The sequence below is a fragment of the Girardinichthys multiradiatus genome, chromosome 10 (genome assembly GCF_021462225.1).
Source record: "Girardinichthys multiradiatus isolate DD_20200921_A chromosome 10, DD_fGirMul_XY1, whole genome shotgun sequence".
Classification (NCBI taxonomy): domain Eukaryota; kingdom Metazoa; phylum Chordata; class Actinopteri; order Cyprinodontiformes; family Goodeidae; genus Girardinichthys; species Girardinichthys multiradiatus.
Window position 1 is genome coordinate 14,128,254 of NC_061803.1, and position 16,170 is coordinate 14,144,423.

General features: G+C 37.3%; 1 protein-coding gene across 5 annotated transcripts in view; it reads left to right on the forward strand.

Moving 5' to 3' along the window:
* The window catches only part of LOC124875228 (disintegrin and metalloproteinase domain-containing protein 12-like), a 162,230-nt gene that overhangs the window by 117,101 nt on the left and 28,959 nt on the right, over positions 1-16,170 (forward strand). For all 5 annotated transcript variants that reach the window (XM_047377236.1, XM_047377239.1, XM_047377238.1 and 2 more), the window contains 3 exons: positions 1,021-1,105; positions 4,597-4,745; positions 12,479-12,656. In XM_047377236.1, the coding sequence (XP_047233192.1) occupies positions 1,021-1,105; positions 4,597-4,745; positions 12,479-12,656 (412 nt within the window). The remainder of the gene's footprint in view (positions 1-1,020; positions 1,106-4,596; positions 4,746-12,478; positions 12,657-16,170) is intronic.

Below are 16,170 nucleotides of genomic sequence, written 5' to 3' on the forward strand. Positions count from 1 at the left end.
CCTTCTTCCAGATATTTGCTGTGCCACCTAAATGCCTTGTGGAAAACAATAAATGGGACTTCTCTCAACAATGTTTTTTTTTCTTGTTACTTCTCCATAAAGACCAGATTTCTAGAGTTTTCTTTGTAATGCCAGCAGATTCTCCTGAGCTGTCGATCTCTGCTGCTCCTCAACAGTTACTACGGCGTGCTTCTCTAAATAATGCTCTACATTTGAGACCTATTACGAACAGCCATGTGACCATGGACGACCATGTATATATCAAAGTAAAGTGCCTGAATTCAAATAGGTTGAACTCTTGTTCTGTTTTGATATGTTTAGAAAAGTGTATAATTTTCATTCCACTTCATTAGTCAGCACTATTTTTGGTTGGTCAGAAGAAATCATGATTAAGTAAATTGACATTTATAGTTGTGATGTGACATAATGTCATGATTTGTGGGTGTTTTGGGGTTTTGTTTGTCTTATTTCACAGTTGGAGTTTTGAATCATGTTTATGTTTATTTTTCTGGTCATGTTTTAGTCTTGTTCATATTTTGTCAAGTTTGGTTTTTGGATCTGGTTATGCTTTAGTTTCATGTGTTTTTTTGGTTTTTTTTTTTGTTTTGTTTCTATTAGTTTGCATCCTTGGATTTTTATTCTACTCAAGCCATGTTTTGTCCTGCCAATTAACTTATCCGGTTCACCTGCTCCAAGCTAATCTGTCTCCTTGCTCCACCTGGTTCACACTCCATGAATACACACCTGTTCAGTTACACATGGCGGAAACATTTCAAATCATGTTCATGTCTAGTTCTCTCGATCATGCTCATGTGTTGTTTTTCGGATCATGCCATGCCTGTCTCACCTGCCTTTTTCTGTTTTGTTCCTGCCTCCTCCGTGAGTGAGTTTTTGTTTTTTTATTCATTAAGTCCTTTTTTTACTTACTGTCATGCTGCCTGCTAGTCTGCATTCTGGGGTCCTCCATTGCTCAAGTCCTAACACATAAGGTGAAAAAGTTCACTTTTTTCTCTGTTTCAGTGGAGTGTATTTCCAGGGCACTACTATTGGGATGGCACCCATCATGAGCATGTGCACGGCAGAGCAGTCAGGAGGAATTGTTATGGTATGTATATTTATTTGCTGCTAAATCTTTACCAGCCCCTTATCTTTTATTATCCACCTTCCATTTGCTGCCCTATGTTCTTTACTTTGTTTGTGGTCTCCTGCCTATCTTACAAAAATAATCAGTTTTATTTATCTGAGGGAACAATTCTACAGCCTATTACTTAGTGTTACTATTAGGGAAAAGTTGTCCTTGGTTCATTTTATAATGAATTCCAAAGGGAGAAATATGGTTTTGGTGAGAAATCTGCACAAATCAATTATTTGAGAAATGTTTGACTTTTTAATGAGGTGCAATAATGGAGTGAATTTGAGGCTGCGGTGTGTGTGTGTGTGTTCTTGTCTTGGCATCACAGTGAGAACCATTTTCCCGATTTCACCATCAAATTGAGGACCATTTGTACCAAAGTGAGGACATTTTGCTGGTCCTCACGACTTATTTTGCTAATGGTTAGGTTTAGGACTAAGGTGTGAATTGACTTTAGGTTAAGGTTAGGGTTAGGTAAGCACTGGTAATGGTTAGGTTTAGGGTTATTGTCAGGGTTAGGTCATAGAAAGGGTTGAAAATGACTGCAAATCAATGGAAGTCAATGGGAGTCAACACGTGGTCCTCACTACATATAGCAAAACAAGTGTGTGTGTGTGTGTGTGTGTGTGTGTGTGTGTGTGTGTGCGTGCGTGTGTGTGTGTGTGTGTGTTTGTAGCCTGAATGAAAACACAGGGGGTATATAGAACGTAAATGATGACCCGTTACAGATCTTCAATTCTATACGGTGTGCTTGAGTCATGCTGCATTAGCACAAATCATGCTGTTATTTTACCCTCAGTGTCTCTGCCTCGGTTCATGAGGCTGGCTGGCTGGCCGGTTAATGGCCTGTCCCCAGAATATTCTTATATATACCCTTATCCTCCCAGATGGTAAAGTTGGGTCCTGGTCATTAAAATAAAACCATACATTCAGGTTCCAGACAGAAACGATTAGCTGTTGACTGACTTACTGACTCACAAATCACAGCTAAGTTCTCTGAGTTCCTTTGTTTACAGAGTACTTTTAAACTCATTAGCTAGACGTTTGCTGGAAGTCTCATTACTATTCTTTTAGGTAGTTAAATCTTAAACAGCCCTTCTTTTACATCTGGAATCTCCACGTACCGACTATAATTGTTCAGTTGATTTCATCGGTGTGGTGAAACACATCTCAGGCTTACGTCATGAAGTGCTCCTCTAAGCTCTGCAACTTCCTTTTGTTGTGTGTGTGTGTATTTTTTTTTCCAGGAAACAGAGTTGGGGGTTGTTGTTTTTGTTCTTTCATTTCATTAGTTCAGGCTGCCCAGTTGGATTGTAATGCTGACAGCTGATTTCTGTTCCCTTCAAAAGCCCCCAGCAGAGAGGCTCGTCATTCTAAGCTCGACTCGCGCAGCACTGCTAAATAATGCACAGTGTCAGAAGCTTCCAGAGGCAAGGTGCTCTGACACACAGCTCTGCGTTCATGAAGAGCTGATAGCTCCACACCTGCATTATTCATCTAGCCTTTTCATGTGTTCATGTTTTACACACCTTGCAGGAAACCTTCAGCAAGCTGCATACTTTCACTGTTTGTCTCTGTAGCTTTAAATTGTTGTTCAGTAAAGGGTTTAATGCTTTGCGAAAGTATTCATAGATTTAGATCTTTAAGACACCTTTTTATGTTAAAACATAAACATTAATGTATTTTAGCAGGATTTTATGTCAGAGAGGAACATAAAGTAGTGCATAAAGAGGAAGAAAAAAGATATATATTTCTTCCAAAATGTTTTCAAAGAAAAATGTAAATGTGTGGTCTGTATTTGGGTTTTCTTCTGTGATTGCCCTGTCTCCCAGATTTTTCTATCCCTGGTTAAAAGCCTTCCAGCATGATGCAGCCACCACTTTGTGTCACAGTAGAAATGGTGTGTTTGTGTTAGTTCTCCAGCCAAGGAGAATTTTGCTTGTAGGACATAAAGTTACATTTTTGTTTCATCAAGCCAGAGCAGCTTGGTCCACCTTGAGCTTGTTACACCTTGCTGTGTTCCTCATGTTGCTTGAGTTTCCTTCTCATTGCTTTCTTCTTACCACTTTTCCAGATTTGTGGAGTGCATGACTAATAGATTTCCTGTTAACAGATTCTCCCTGCTGAGCTGTGGATTTCTGCAGAACCTTCACAGTTACCATGGGCCTAATGGCTGCTTGGAAAAATACTTTTCTTGCAAGACTTGTCAGTTCAGGTCAAGTGTCAACAACTTTACAATGTCAAAAGCCATTTTTCTTTTCCATTGTACTAATTGAAATTTGTCAGCTACCCAGTTTTGTATTTTATTCTAGGGTTGAAAACAAGGAACAATATATTGTACAAAATCAGAGAGATGAGCTTTTAAATTAACCTTTCCTTTTGCCAGTATTTTCTCAAAGCTGTATCACTGGGTCAAAGTTAAGTAGTCCTTATGGAAGAACTAAAGAGCCACAGGTTGTAGACCCCTGGTTTAGGTGGATGAGCATGTGTCCTCTGTGAGCTTTTCAGCGCTTGGAATATTGTTTATTAACCTAATCCTGCTTTAAGCTTCTCTGCAGCTTTCTCTCAGACCAATCTGCTATGTTCCTTGGTTTTCATGTGTTGTTCATTAATGCTCTCTAACAACCCTTTGAGGCCTTTACAGAACAGATGGGTTTATACTCAGATTCAATTACACACAAACGAAGTATATTTACCAGTTAGGCGACTTTAAAAGTCAGTTGGTTGTGCTGGATTGTATTTAGTGGTATCAGAGTAAGGGACACTAAATACAAATGCATGCCTCAGTTTTAAGATTTTTATTCATAAAAACAAAACAAAAAAACATGTATCCTTTTCCATCTAGGTGATAATTATGTGCTACATTGTGTTTGGTAGGTTGTATAAAATCTCTCAAAAAAGCTATTCAAGTTTGTGGTTGTAACAAACTTGAAAGAATGGGAATGCTTTTACAGGAAACCATATTTGTGTTTTCCAGTGTTTCCTGTCAGCGTTTTCTGGTGTCTTAAGTTGCAAATGTCTCTCAGAGAAAACCTTTGTTTGTTAGCATTAGGCAGCACAGCTGTTTCTGTCAGAATATGCCGAGCTAGCTGAAAGTGACAGCACACAATCTGCCTACATCTGCTTCTTTTTTCAGCAGCACACTATATTGGAAACACTCTGCTGAACACAGAACTGTTTGTTTAATTTGGACTATATCCAATTAAACTGAACTTGCCTGGAGGTATTATTTCTTCATCAGATCCTATAGGGAGCAACGATTGGGTTTGCACAGAATTTTTTTATTATGTTATCAAAATCATCTGATCCTAATTAACTTTAAGTATTGTTTGTGCTTAGAAACTGCAGTCTAAACAAATTTAATTACTGAGCTTGTCCGGAGCTATAGAAATAGGTCAGACTCTTGCAGAAAAAAGTTTAATAAAAAAAATCAAATGAGGTAAAAATTCTTTGATCTTTTTCAGGATCATTCGGACAATCCTCTGGGAGCTGCAGTCACTCTGGCTCATGAACTTGGACACAACTTTGGAATGAACCACGACACACCTGAAAGGGGATGTGGTTGCAGAGTGACAGTGGATCGTGGTGGCTGCATTATGACTCCATCCACTGGGTAAGACACATTATTTTTCTTTACAACTCAAACGGTCTACCAGATGGATGGCTCCATATTTCTTACAGCACTCTCCTAAACCATGACAAATACATCATCACAGCATGAAGTTAAAAAAAGTCAGCAATGCAGTTCTCCCACAAAAACCCCAGACTGTGATCATATGTAAACAACTTATAACATGCAGTCCTTTTGTAATTTATTGCCTGTTGAGCAACAAGCAAATGAGGCCATTTAATTATTGGACCATTGAGTTCTGTGCAGTTTCAGCAGCTGCACTAATGTCCTGAGGCATTATAATGCTATCTGAGTGAGAAGTTAATGGTTCATTGGCAGTGTATTGCCAAGGCAATGTGCAACTAATTCAAAATAGAAATCAATCAATCATGTCGCCTCTGATCGTACATCAGAAATAACTTGTAGCAATAAAAACAAAGGGTGTAAAAACACATCACGGCTCATGAGACCAGAAGTTTCACAAATTACAAACAGTGTTTCAAAGAATATAAAATCAGCATAGGATAATCCGGTTCAGGTTTGACTTGTACATGTATTGCAGCTTTAATGGTTGTTTAAATCTTAAGTGGTCATAATTCCAATAAAGCATTGAAGTGCACTATTTTATTTTTTCTATCTAGTTCAGTCTACGTTTTTTAAATTTTTAGCAAGAGATGATCAAATTGAGTCCAGACTCATTAAAAACAATGGAACAACCATTTAGTTTAGTTGGAGATGCCAAAGTAATGCTATCTTTAGTTCCTACTTTGTAAACACAGTGTAACTCGATACCTAATTATATTCTTTACAGAATTTGTAATGAGTTTAGAATAATCCAGTCCAGGATTCACTAGTCCATTTTTGTCATTTTTATACTTGCCTAATTCTGTCTTTAAAGAAGCTCTGTTAAGGTTATTAAGGTTATGTTTGAAAGTTTAGGTGTTTTAGATCTTGAAACAGCAATTATCCATTGCAATCCAGAGTCATTAAAAACTTTGCGAAACCTTTTAGTTTAATGGCAGTAGAAAGCTGAAGCAGATTATTACTTTAGTATTGTTAACCCTAACAGTTAGCTAGTTTTGTTGTTCTCACAGCACTTCCTGTAACCATATTTTTTTAACAACTACCCAAAATGTTTCCAGATAAACACTTTTACACTGATAGACACTTATTTATTTCTGTTTTAACTGTGTTAAAACTACTACTCATGCGTTTAAAATGTCTGACATCCTGTAGTCGACTTTGTGGAAGCTTAGGGATGTTCTTGGTGGAAATATTGGAGTATCTTGCAGCAGCCAAGTTCTGATGGTGTGTGGGAGCCACAGACTAGAAACGTCTCTCTATGTTTTATTTGGAAAAGACCCATGAAAAGCACAGTAACACTATTTTAAATTATAGACTTGGAAAAAAGCTAAATGATATGAGGTGTATAGATTTAGATTTAACCCTGAGTGATGGGGTTTCTGGACAAGGACATTTCCAAAAATAGCATCACATCAAAAACAGAAAAACATAGAGAAAAGAAGTTTGCTGAAGTGTAAATAAAATGGTTTTGTCTTTCAGTGCTTCCTCTGTCTGTTTCAGTGGCTCTCACATTTTCACAGACAGTTAGAGTGAAGCTATTCTTTGATACTCATGAAACATTAATGTTTGAAAAATCTTCCCGCAGCTTCAGATAAATAGTTAACTATGTCTGAAAACTCTCCACTATACTGTCGTTGGGGGAAACCTACAACCTTAAACCGTCTGAATCACAGGTCATATTTAACACAAATTAACATAATAAAATTTAAAATAAAATCAAGAGTTTGTTCTAAAACTGTTGTACTATAAAAAGAAATACATTATTGTTTATGTTTTCTGCTCTCTAAAGAACTTTTTTTTACTTCAGAAGACAGGAGAGAGAGTTTATATGATCCCACTTTGTTTCTTTGTTAATCCACATTTTCCAGTGCAGTTTACTATTGCTTAATTTGGAGGAAGAAAGTTTAAGAATCTGTACGCATAATTTAGGTCCATTTACTTTTTCTGAGGCAGTGTTGCATTGTATATGGGTTTACCTAAACACATTAATGTTATCATGTTTCAGCAGTGCTTTCAATTTGTATTTATTTGCTGAAATTTCTAAGTTTGATTGAGAACTATGAAACAGAACCATAACCAGCTCACTACAGGTCCCCGGCTAGCCCCAAGTTTAGTATAAAATATGACAGCTGTGCAAATAAACTTAGTCGAAGTTCCAGGAATAAACTGTTTAATTAAACATATGACTGTTTGAATGCCAAAATACTAGAGGCTCACAGCACTGTGCTATCTCGATTCAGTAGAAACAATAGAAATGTAGAAATATGTGTGAGCTTGTATTGCTAATAGCAGTTAGCACCACAACAAATAGCAAATTCAACTTGTTGCTAGACCGCTATACTCGAGTGTAAATTCAACATCTGACAAAAATCAAAAACAGCATAAAATGTGGTTTTGTCTCAAAACTGAAAGCTGCGAACTGCTGCAGTGTAGAATCAGAATCAGCTTTATTGGCCAAAGCTGTGTGCACAAACAAGGAATTTGACATTGGTTTTAAGTGCTCACAGCCTACATACATTAAGTATAAATATATAAACTTTACAGTAAATGAAATAAGGATAAAAGGAACAGTATGTACATATATACGTACAGCAATTTTTTTATATAAAGAAAAGAAAAAAGACAGGCAGGTTGTGGTAGTGGAAATATTCTTATTTCGTTTGACAGTAGAGTAGTTGACTACTCAGGCTGTGAAGTGGTTGCTGTGTTTCGTTTTCAGTCAGATGGAAAATTGGGTCTTTAGCAAATATCAATCTGATTAAATAATGCCTCTAGATGACATCAAGCCATGAATGGATTGGAACAAATGGCTTACAGATTATTTTTTATATTGATCATTGTGTAATCTGTATTTACTGTAAAAGACCGTAGAGTACTTTGCAAAAGTATTGAAGTTTCCACATTTTGTCAAGTTGAAGCCATTTTATGTGACCAATCGACATACCACAAAATTTTGAAGTGGAAGGAAAAAGGTGAAATTGCTGTATGGCTTTAAATTCAGACAACTCCTTTTCTACAATTATAGCTGCGGGTCTTTGGGGAATGTCTCTGCCAACTTTTCACATCTAGAAACCAAATTTGTAACCCTGTTTTCCTATACCAAATAGCTCAAGCTCATTCATACTGGATAAAGAGTGTCTGTAAACATAAATTTTAAGGAAGCTGTTAGATGAGCTAATTAGCTAATTAGTTTTCCATTTCTTGTAAGTAGTCTGTTATTTTTATGCCCAAACATACATGCACATTTTGTAAATTTTTTAAACCACCCTACTTAGTTGCGCATTTTTAATAAATGCACAGTACATTTTTCTTATGTTGTGAAATTTCCCATGCTATACAATCTCTTAGTAATATTCTTTTGTTTGTATATTTTTTTATGTAAATGCATGCTTCAGTTTGCCTTTCTCTTTGCTGCAGGAACACCTTAATTTCCCCACTGCAGTACAATGAAGATATTTCTATTCTATTCTATTTTAAATATGGCTTGGTCCAGTTGTTGTGTTCCCCACTTATTCACATTGTGTTATCCATTCACCCATTAGTTTTATATTGCTATGTGATTTGTTCACTTTTCTTTATTTCCAACTTTACAATTACTTGTGTCTTCTTTAATAAGAAGGCATGCCAAATAGATGCTACTGCCTAATATGAACAAATAATACCACCTCAAGTCCAGGATCTGCAAGCTCAAATAATGCTAAACAAAGCAAACGTGTTTGAAGGTATGAAATATTTATCTTTTTTTTTATCACTGTCAGATTAAAATCAGAATCGTTCAACAGTTATCTCAAGACCTTTCACATGTCAGAAAAGTACACTACTTAATAATAATATCATAGTCAGTTTTTCAGTTTTTATGACTTAGAAAAATTTTCTCAATGGATGAAGGAAACAAAACAACAACACAGGATGTACTTGAACGATTTTCTAGCATTCTCTGTGATGTTGATTAGATGATCTACTGGATTCAAAGAAACAATACTGTCTAATAAATTTGGGTTTAAGTGCTTGAATTTTTCACAGTTATACTCTCTGATGACAGGATATGTCTTTTTAGGTTTAACACTATTTTTGGAGATAGTTCTCCTTTATATTCAGTCAGAAACCAACTTTGTTAAAAAAAAAACTTTAAATGTAAATCTGCAAGGGGTATAAATAGTTTTGTATGTAAATGTATGCAATCAGGTTGTTGCACCTTGTTTGCTTTCAACGCTTTTCCCCTTAACAGATTTGTTTGTGTTCCACTTAATTTGTACATGACATATATCACATCAAAGATGGGAAAAATCATTTATTATAATTTCAATGAAAGTTTCAAAAACCCCTGAGATATAATAGGGGAGTTTATACTTTGAATAACCACTGTATGTCCATTTACTTACTGCATGGTGTATACACTCAATACTTGATTGAGATTTATTTTACTACTACAGTACATTTTTTTCCTTCCACTTAACTTTCCATGTTCATGTTTGCGAGCAGCCAGCCTCTTTAGCAATGATCTGGCTTAGTCAACATTTTGTGGAGGACTGTCTGCTGGAAGACTGTCAAGTCAGCATCCTTCCCTATAGTTGTGAAGACCACAACATGCCCACAGCATAGCAATTTTGGATTAAAATCTTTTTGTTTTTGTCTTATGTAATTATTAATTACTGAGAAACCAATATGGGATTTCATCAGTTCTATGACATACATATCAAAACAAACAGAAATACATGCTTGAAACATATCAATATGTTTCAAGCATGTCGAACCTACATATCATATGGGTTCAACCTTTTGAGTTGAATTACTCAAATGATTAAACTTATCTATGATATTCTTATTTATTGATAGACACCTGCACATATTAGACTCCCTTTGCATTAGAGAAAATACACCATAAATACATCAAATGCTTCTTTTCAAAATCACTGAAGTAGCTTGCTGTATAATCCTTTCACCCTGGAACCGTTCAAATACACCATTAAGAGCCAAAACTTAATATGTGAACTTCTGTCCTGAATTGTATATTATATATTGTGTATTTAACTGTGACTTTCACAGAAAAATGGGAACTCTAGTATTTTCCCTGTAGCTTTATAAAATGAATTTTATGAGATTCCATGTAATATGTTGTTCATGTCTTTACAAATTAGCTTTGGGCTGCGAGATCTTTAAAAGCCTTTAGGTTTCCTGTATTAATGCAGCATGGCACAGATCAAAGGCAGGTAATATTACCCGGAAATGATCCCTCATCCCAGACCTCACACAGATCCATTGAAGCCGTGGCTCTCTGTTGCTGCTGTTGCTGCTGCTTAGGCACAGAGGTTTCTGTATGCTTTGGTACCTCCGAAGCTTAAAGGCCAACTGTCAAACACTGGCTGTAGGTTAAAGGTGGAAAAAGAGTGCAGAGTAGAGGAAAAACGTAGCCTATAATAAATCTGGAGCAGGACCGGGTTGGAAAATAATGTAACACTGTGAGACAGCAAAGAAGAGACCTAACACTCCAGACAAAGGTGAGGACAACTCATCTAAAATTGAGAACAGGCTGGGAAAAAGCTGACATCATTCTGCCTCTATTCTGCGGGTGGTAGTTCACAGTGTCGTCAGTGAGAATAGAGCTCCAGATGTGCCAGTCTTAGCTGGCACTGAATGTGTGCTAGTGTCCCTTAGGTCTACAGCTGCTAAATATTATTCATCAGTGCCTTTGGCTTTTCCCAGCCATTATTCTGTCTGCTTACCAACAACTGGTGCAGGGTAGACCTAATGTTTCTGCTCATAACGAACAGCTGGATGCCCCTCACTTCTGGTGTACTTCACAGTAACAAAAACTGGGAAAGGACAAGGATGTAAGTGTCACTGCATGTGCTTGTAATTGAAGGCCTGGGCTGAGTTCATGGAAATTGAATGATTACAGCAAAAAGACAGGGGGGTTGCAACCTGACCTAGCGATTTTTGGCTTTGGCTTTCAGGGCAAAGAGGAAATCAACAACAGGAATTTCTAAGGACGTAGCCTCACATTGTGACAGCTGTTCTAACCAACAGGAGACGAGAGGAAAAGAGAACACAAATTATTGTTATTAGAACTTTTTTCACTGCCCTTCATTTCCACAATTACAAATCCTCTGTGATCTTTTGCTTTAATCCAGAACTTATGAAGATGTGCTTTAAGGGTAGCTGACTTTCACTCGGCACCAACTTCAGTCTGCGAGGGGTGGGGGGAAAAGAGGGTGTTGTGGTGGTCGGCAGTTGATGTAAGCCGGCTCCGCACATCAAAGCCATGTCGGGAGTGATGTTGTGTCGGAACATTCACCGTGTAGTCATGACATACACAAAACGGTACTTGATGTGAATAAACCCAACATGGAAAAACACAGTTTGAAAGGTTTGCTATAACCCTGAGGTGCCTCCTACTTTTTGTATATCTAAAACACTCAAAGCAGAGATTTTAACAACTTCTGTACCTGTACATACAATGTATTTTAGTGTAAACTCAACACTAACATGACAGACTGAATTTAAACGAACAGCTCTACCAAATTTTACTCACAGATCACTAACTTGACATATCACAGAGTTAAATCAATTACCCAAGATATTAAAAACCACCTGGTTATCTCTCTTCCTATCAGTTAGGGTGTGACTACACAGGGCCTTGCAAAGATATGAATACTCCCTAGACATTTATCACATCACAACCATAAACCCCAATGTATGTTACTGGAATTTTCGAAAACACTTTGTGTATTTGTGAAGTGGACAGAAAATTATACATTTGTAAAATATATTTATAAAAACCACATAATTTAGGGCTTAACTGCATGGAAGATTTAAAATGGTCTACCGTTGTTCTGCAAAAAAATCTTAGAAGTCCCACTGATGCAAAAGCAAATGATAAAGGAGAAAAATCAAACTTTTGAGCTTTCAACAGTTAAGTGGTTGGCAGATTTAGAAGCAGTGCTGAGGTATGATTGATTGCATACTTGACAATGTACCTTTCGAAAATTCAAGGGCTATTTATATAATTCGATGAAAGAGTTGACCTAAATTACCCACTTACTGTCACTTATCTGTGTGCACAGCTCTAAATGGGAAGATTACGTACAGATTCACCTAAAATATTCAGCCTTTTGCTGAGTTTTTCAGCAATGGTGGAGCTGCCATGTGGAGAATGAGATACAATCCATGCTTTTCCATGCACATTTTAAACACAGGCTTTAATCTAGAGGGCAGTATTATCAGAGAAAAGCTCAATAAAGCCTCAAGTAGTCTTTAGCCAAGCTTTTGCCAGACAAGGCCTTGGGTTGTGTTCTTTCCCCACCCACTCTGACTGGTCCAAAAGCAATATTAAATATACCAACCCTCCCAATTTTCCCAAATTTATGAATGTCCAAAGCCCAACAAAAGAAGGTTGAATTTTTATGATTCCCTGTCTCGTAAAATTTGTCTAATCATATCTCCCCCTCCCCATGGGGAGGGCAATCTTTTGCTGTTCGCATGCTGATGGAGCTTCAGAGAGGTTCCTGAGCCCTGGTGGTTAATTGATTTTGTGATTAGTGGTAATTGTTGCTGATTACATCAGACTGAAGAGGCCCCTTGAGGGGGGCGGACTTGAGTCATCCTCCTCTTAGCGCTGTGTGTCGTTCACAAACTATTTATTTCACTCACAGGTATCCATTCCCAACCGTGTTCAGCAGCTGCAGCAAGAAGGACCTGATGGCGAGTTTTGAGAAGGGAGTTGGGATGTGCCTGTTTAACATGCCAGAGCTCAAAGTGCTCTATGGCGGGCAGAAATGCGGCAACGGCTACGTGGAGGAAGGAGAGGAGTGTGACTGCGGAGAAGTGGAGGTGAGGGTCACAATAAACAGACTTTGTTCTTCTCCATCATGCTCTCATAAGTCACTTTTAACTACCTAAAAAACTTTAAGAATGATACATCAGAAGGTGGCTAAGACCATGAAAGAAACCAGCAAAGCCCTAAAGACAAAAGTGTTTTAAATCTTTTTTTGTAATACAAACACATTCTGTAGAAAATTGGCTTAAAAACATGAGTGGGAATTTATTCAGTCTCTGCAATAACTGTGATAGTTGTAGTTTCTCTCAGGGTATCTGACAGTTTCACCCTGTAAACTGTTAAATTATTGAAGTGGATCAACATTATAAAATCCACAATATCCACAATATAAAAGGCAATAAGTACCCCCTGTGTCGGTCCATACACCCCCATCTTCATGTTAGCTCACACTCATGCCTTCCTGTTCTCTTGGCTGTGCACCTCTCTTCATGGTCTGTGGACCATGGTTCTGGACCTCTGGACTAGAAAATCTCAAAAAGCAACACATGATGAACAGATCAGAAACAAAGTCAGAGTTTCAAGACCAATACCACTGCTGACCAAAAGGGAGCTCAAAGCCTCATCACACATTTCCTATTAAAAAAACGAACAAAAAAAAACATCCTGGTGATTCCCAAAACTTTGGGGAAAATATTCATTGAACCAATGACACAAATGTTTTACAACATTACATCTGGTGTAAAACTAACACAATATTGCAGAAAAAAACATTCCAAAAGTCAAACATAGTGGATGTAATAGTATGATGGTCCAGGGCTACTTTTCTGCTGAAGGACCTGAACGACTTGTTGCACTTGATGAAACCATAAATTCTGCTCTCTACCAGAAAATCACGGAGGAAAATGTCCGGTCATCTGTCTGCAACCTTAAGCATAAGAGCTTCGGGTTTTTCAGGAGGACGGTGATCCAAAACACACCAGCAAGTCCACCTCAGAAATAGCAAAAGTAAAGCAAAATAAAGGTTTTGTAGTGGCCTCGTCAAAGTCTGGCATTAAATGTAGTGGAGCTGTTGTGTCATGACTTTAAGCAAGCCATTCATTCTTCACAGGAATGTAAAAGAGTAATGTCAGTTATTGCAACTGCTTGATGGCAGCTGTTGCCGCCAAGGGTGTGACAGTTATCAGGGTTAAGGGACACTTTTCACATAAGTCAGAATTTTTTCCTGTAATAAAAGAAATCACAAACTTCTTTTTGTATTTATTCAAGTTATATTTGCCTTAAATAAAAATTTGTTTGGTGATCTGAAACATTTTTGTAAACATTTGTGTGAAAAAAGCAAAAGGAAATAAGGAATATGTAGGAGAATATCTAGGAGTGGAAATACAATTACACAGCACCATACTAATTCTGCCAAGAAAAAATGGGCAAATTGGTCAAGCTTGTTGATGACTATGACAAGTGTGTGGTTTCTCTGCAACTTGCTACCAGACATTTAACCAAATCATATTTCAATTATATGCATATATTTGAGCCTGTGTCAATTATAGCACAAATTATTTAGCTCTCAATGTAAAAACATGACAAAAACCTGAAACTAAAAGCTGTTTAAAATTGCATTCTTCAGAAGACTGGGTTACATATATAAATATAAATGTATGAATTATTTAAGTGGTCCTACTTTGGCATGCATGTAATAAAGATTGCAAATGTTGCTAACTGTTGCAGCTGCAGGAAATAAGCAGAATTAATAAAATTAGCACAAGTGGAACGTAAAGAAAACATTTCTTCTAATGATTTGGAAGGATGATTTAAATTATGTAACACTCTAAATGAGAGACGGTTATGATTTGTTTATATCTTCGTTTTTCTGGGCTGTTCAGACTTCCGCCAGGTCCGAGCTGAAAGTGTCCTTGTCCTTCAAAACAAAGAACAACCAAAACATCGCAGACCTGGGCCAGGAGCAATATCCAAACTCTCTAAAGAGCTGAGCAGTTTTATGCCAAAACCAGGCCAGATACAATGGCTCAGACAGCACCTCTCTTCACTATTAAAAGCCCTCCTTATAAATCCATGGTTCTTTTCCTCACAATCACAAACTACTTCTTTTCCGCCAGACTCCTCTGCCTCTTTTGGCCTCTGGGGCCCTGGGAATGGTCCCTTTTTATGGTTTGTTCAGCCTGAAAGAGGTTCTGGAAGGGCCATCATGTCAGCATTGTCCCCTGCCAGCTCCATCCATCCAGTTCTTCTGACTCTGACCGCTCTCAGATGAACACTACACTTAGACTATAATAGCTAAAAGGAAAGAGCTGGTCCTCAGGGGTCTAGTCAGCTTGCTCCTGTGTGAGATCATACAATTAAGCTCAAAATTATTCCTACTCATGCCAAATTTTGATTTATAATGATTTTTACTGACCAATAACTTTCCTTTGACTGGAAATGATATAAACACATGACACATAAGGAAAAGATGTTGCATTACAGTGGTTCTAATGAGTACAAAATTATTTATATTCTCTCTCAGTAATCAATGACAAAATCAATTTGGCATCAAAGCAGTTTTTGTCCTCTTAATTGCCAGCAATCTGTTTTTGTTTTCTTGTCTAGGACTCTGGCATCTCAGTCTTCGTTGACAATCTGTAGGTTTCTGAGGTGGAAAAGAGTTTTTATATGATTTAGAACTTCATGCTAAATTAGATTAAGGTCTGGACTCTAGTTAGGCCACTGCAAGTTATGTCACCACTTTGGTTGAAAGGTTTTTGGTCAAATTATAGGCAATGTCAGACTGATTGTTGTTTTCCCTCTAGATCAGTTGTTCCCAAAAGGCTTTAAATTTGAAACAATAAAATACCGAGTTTGAACACCCCTGCCCTGTACTGTACCTGTGTACCTACCTTGTCTTTCATAGTGTATGAAGATGTGTGGGTTTGAGTAAATTAGGCTCCAGCATCACCTTTCTCCACATCTTACACTGTAGCATGCATAATGTGATCTTCAGCTAAGCCAGTCTGACACAACTTTTTGGCGCGTGACAAAAAATTTGAGTGGCATTAAAGACGCTATATTTACAGTGCAAATACAACTCTGGTACAAAGTTTATTTAACTCCTACCCAAATGTTATAGCATGACTCAATATTAATATAACTTTATTTTTGTTATACAAATGCCTTGTCTGCATTGAACCAAATTCACTTATCTCAGCATGCCGAATGCTTAAAGTAACTGATACAACTGTGGATTTGCTATTATAATAGTTATTCGACCACTCTTAGCCTGAGATGGTAAGGCAATCATTGAGTATAGAAAAGACAAAAAATAATGTCATGGCAACAAGTAACCTTTTCTTTATTCAATTCAATTCAATTAAGTTTTATTTATATAGCGCCAATTCACAACACATGTTGTCTCAAGGCACTTCCCAACAGTCAGGTACATACATTCCAATTAATCCTAACCAGTGAACAGTGCAGTTAGATTCAGTTATTTATTCAAATTGGATAAAAAGTTTTTCTATCTAAGGAAACCCAGCAGATTGCATCCAGTCAGTGACTTGCAGCATTCCCTCCTCC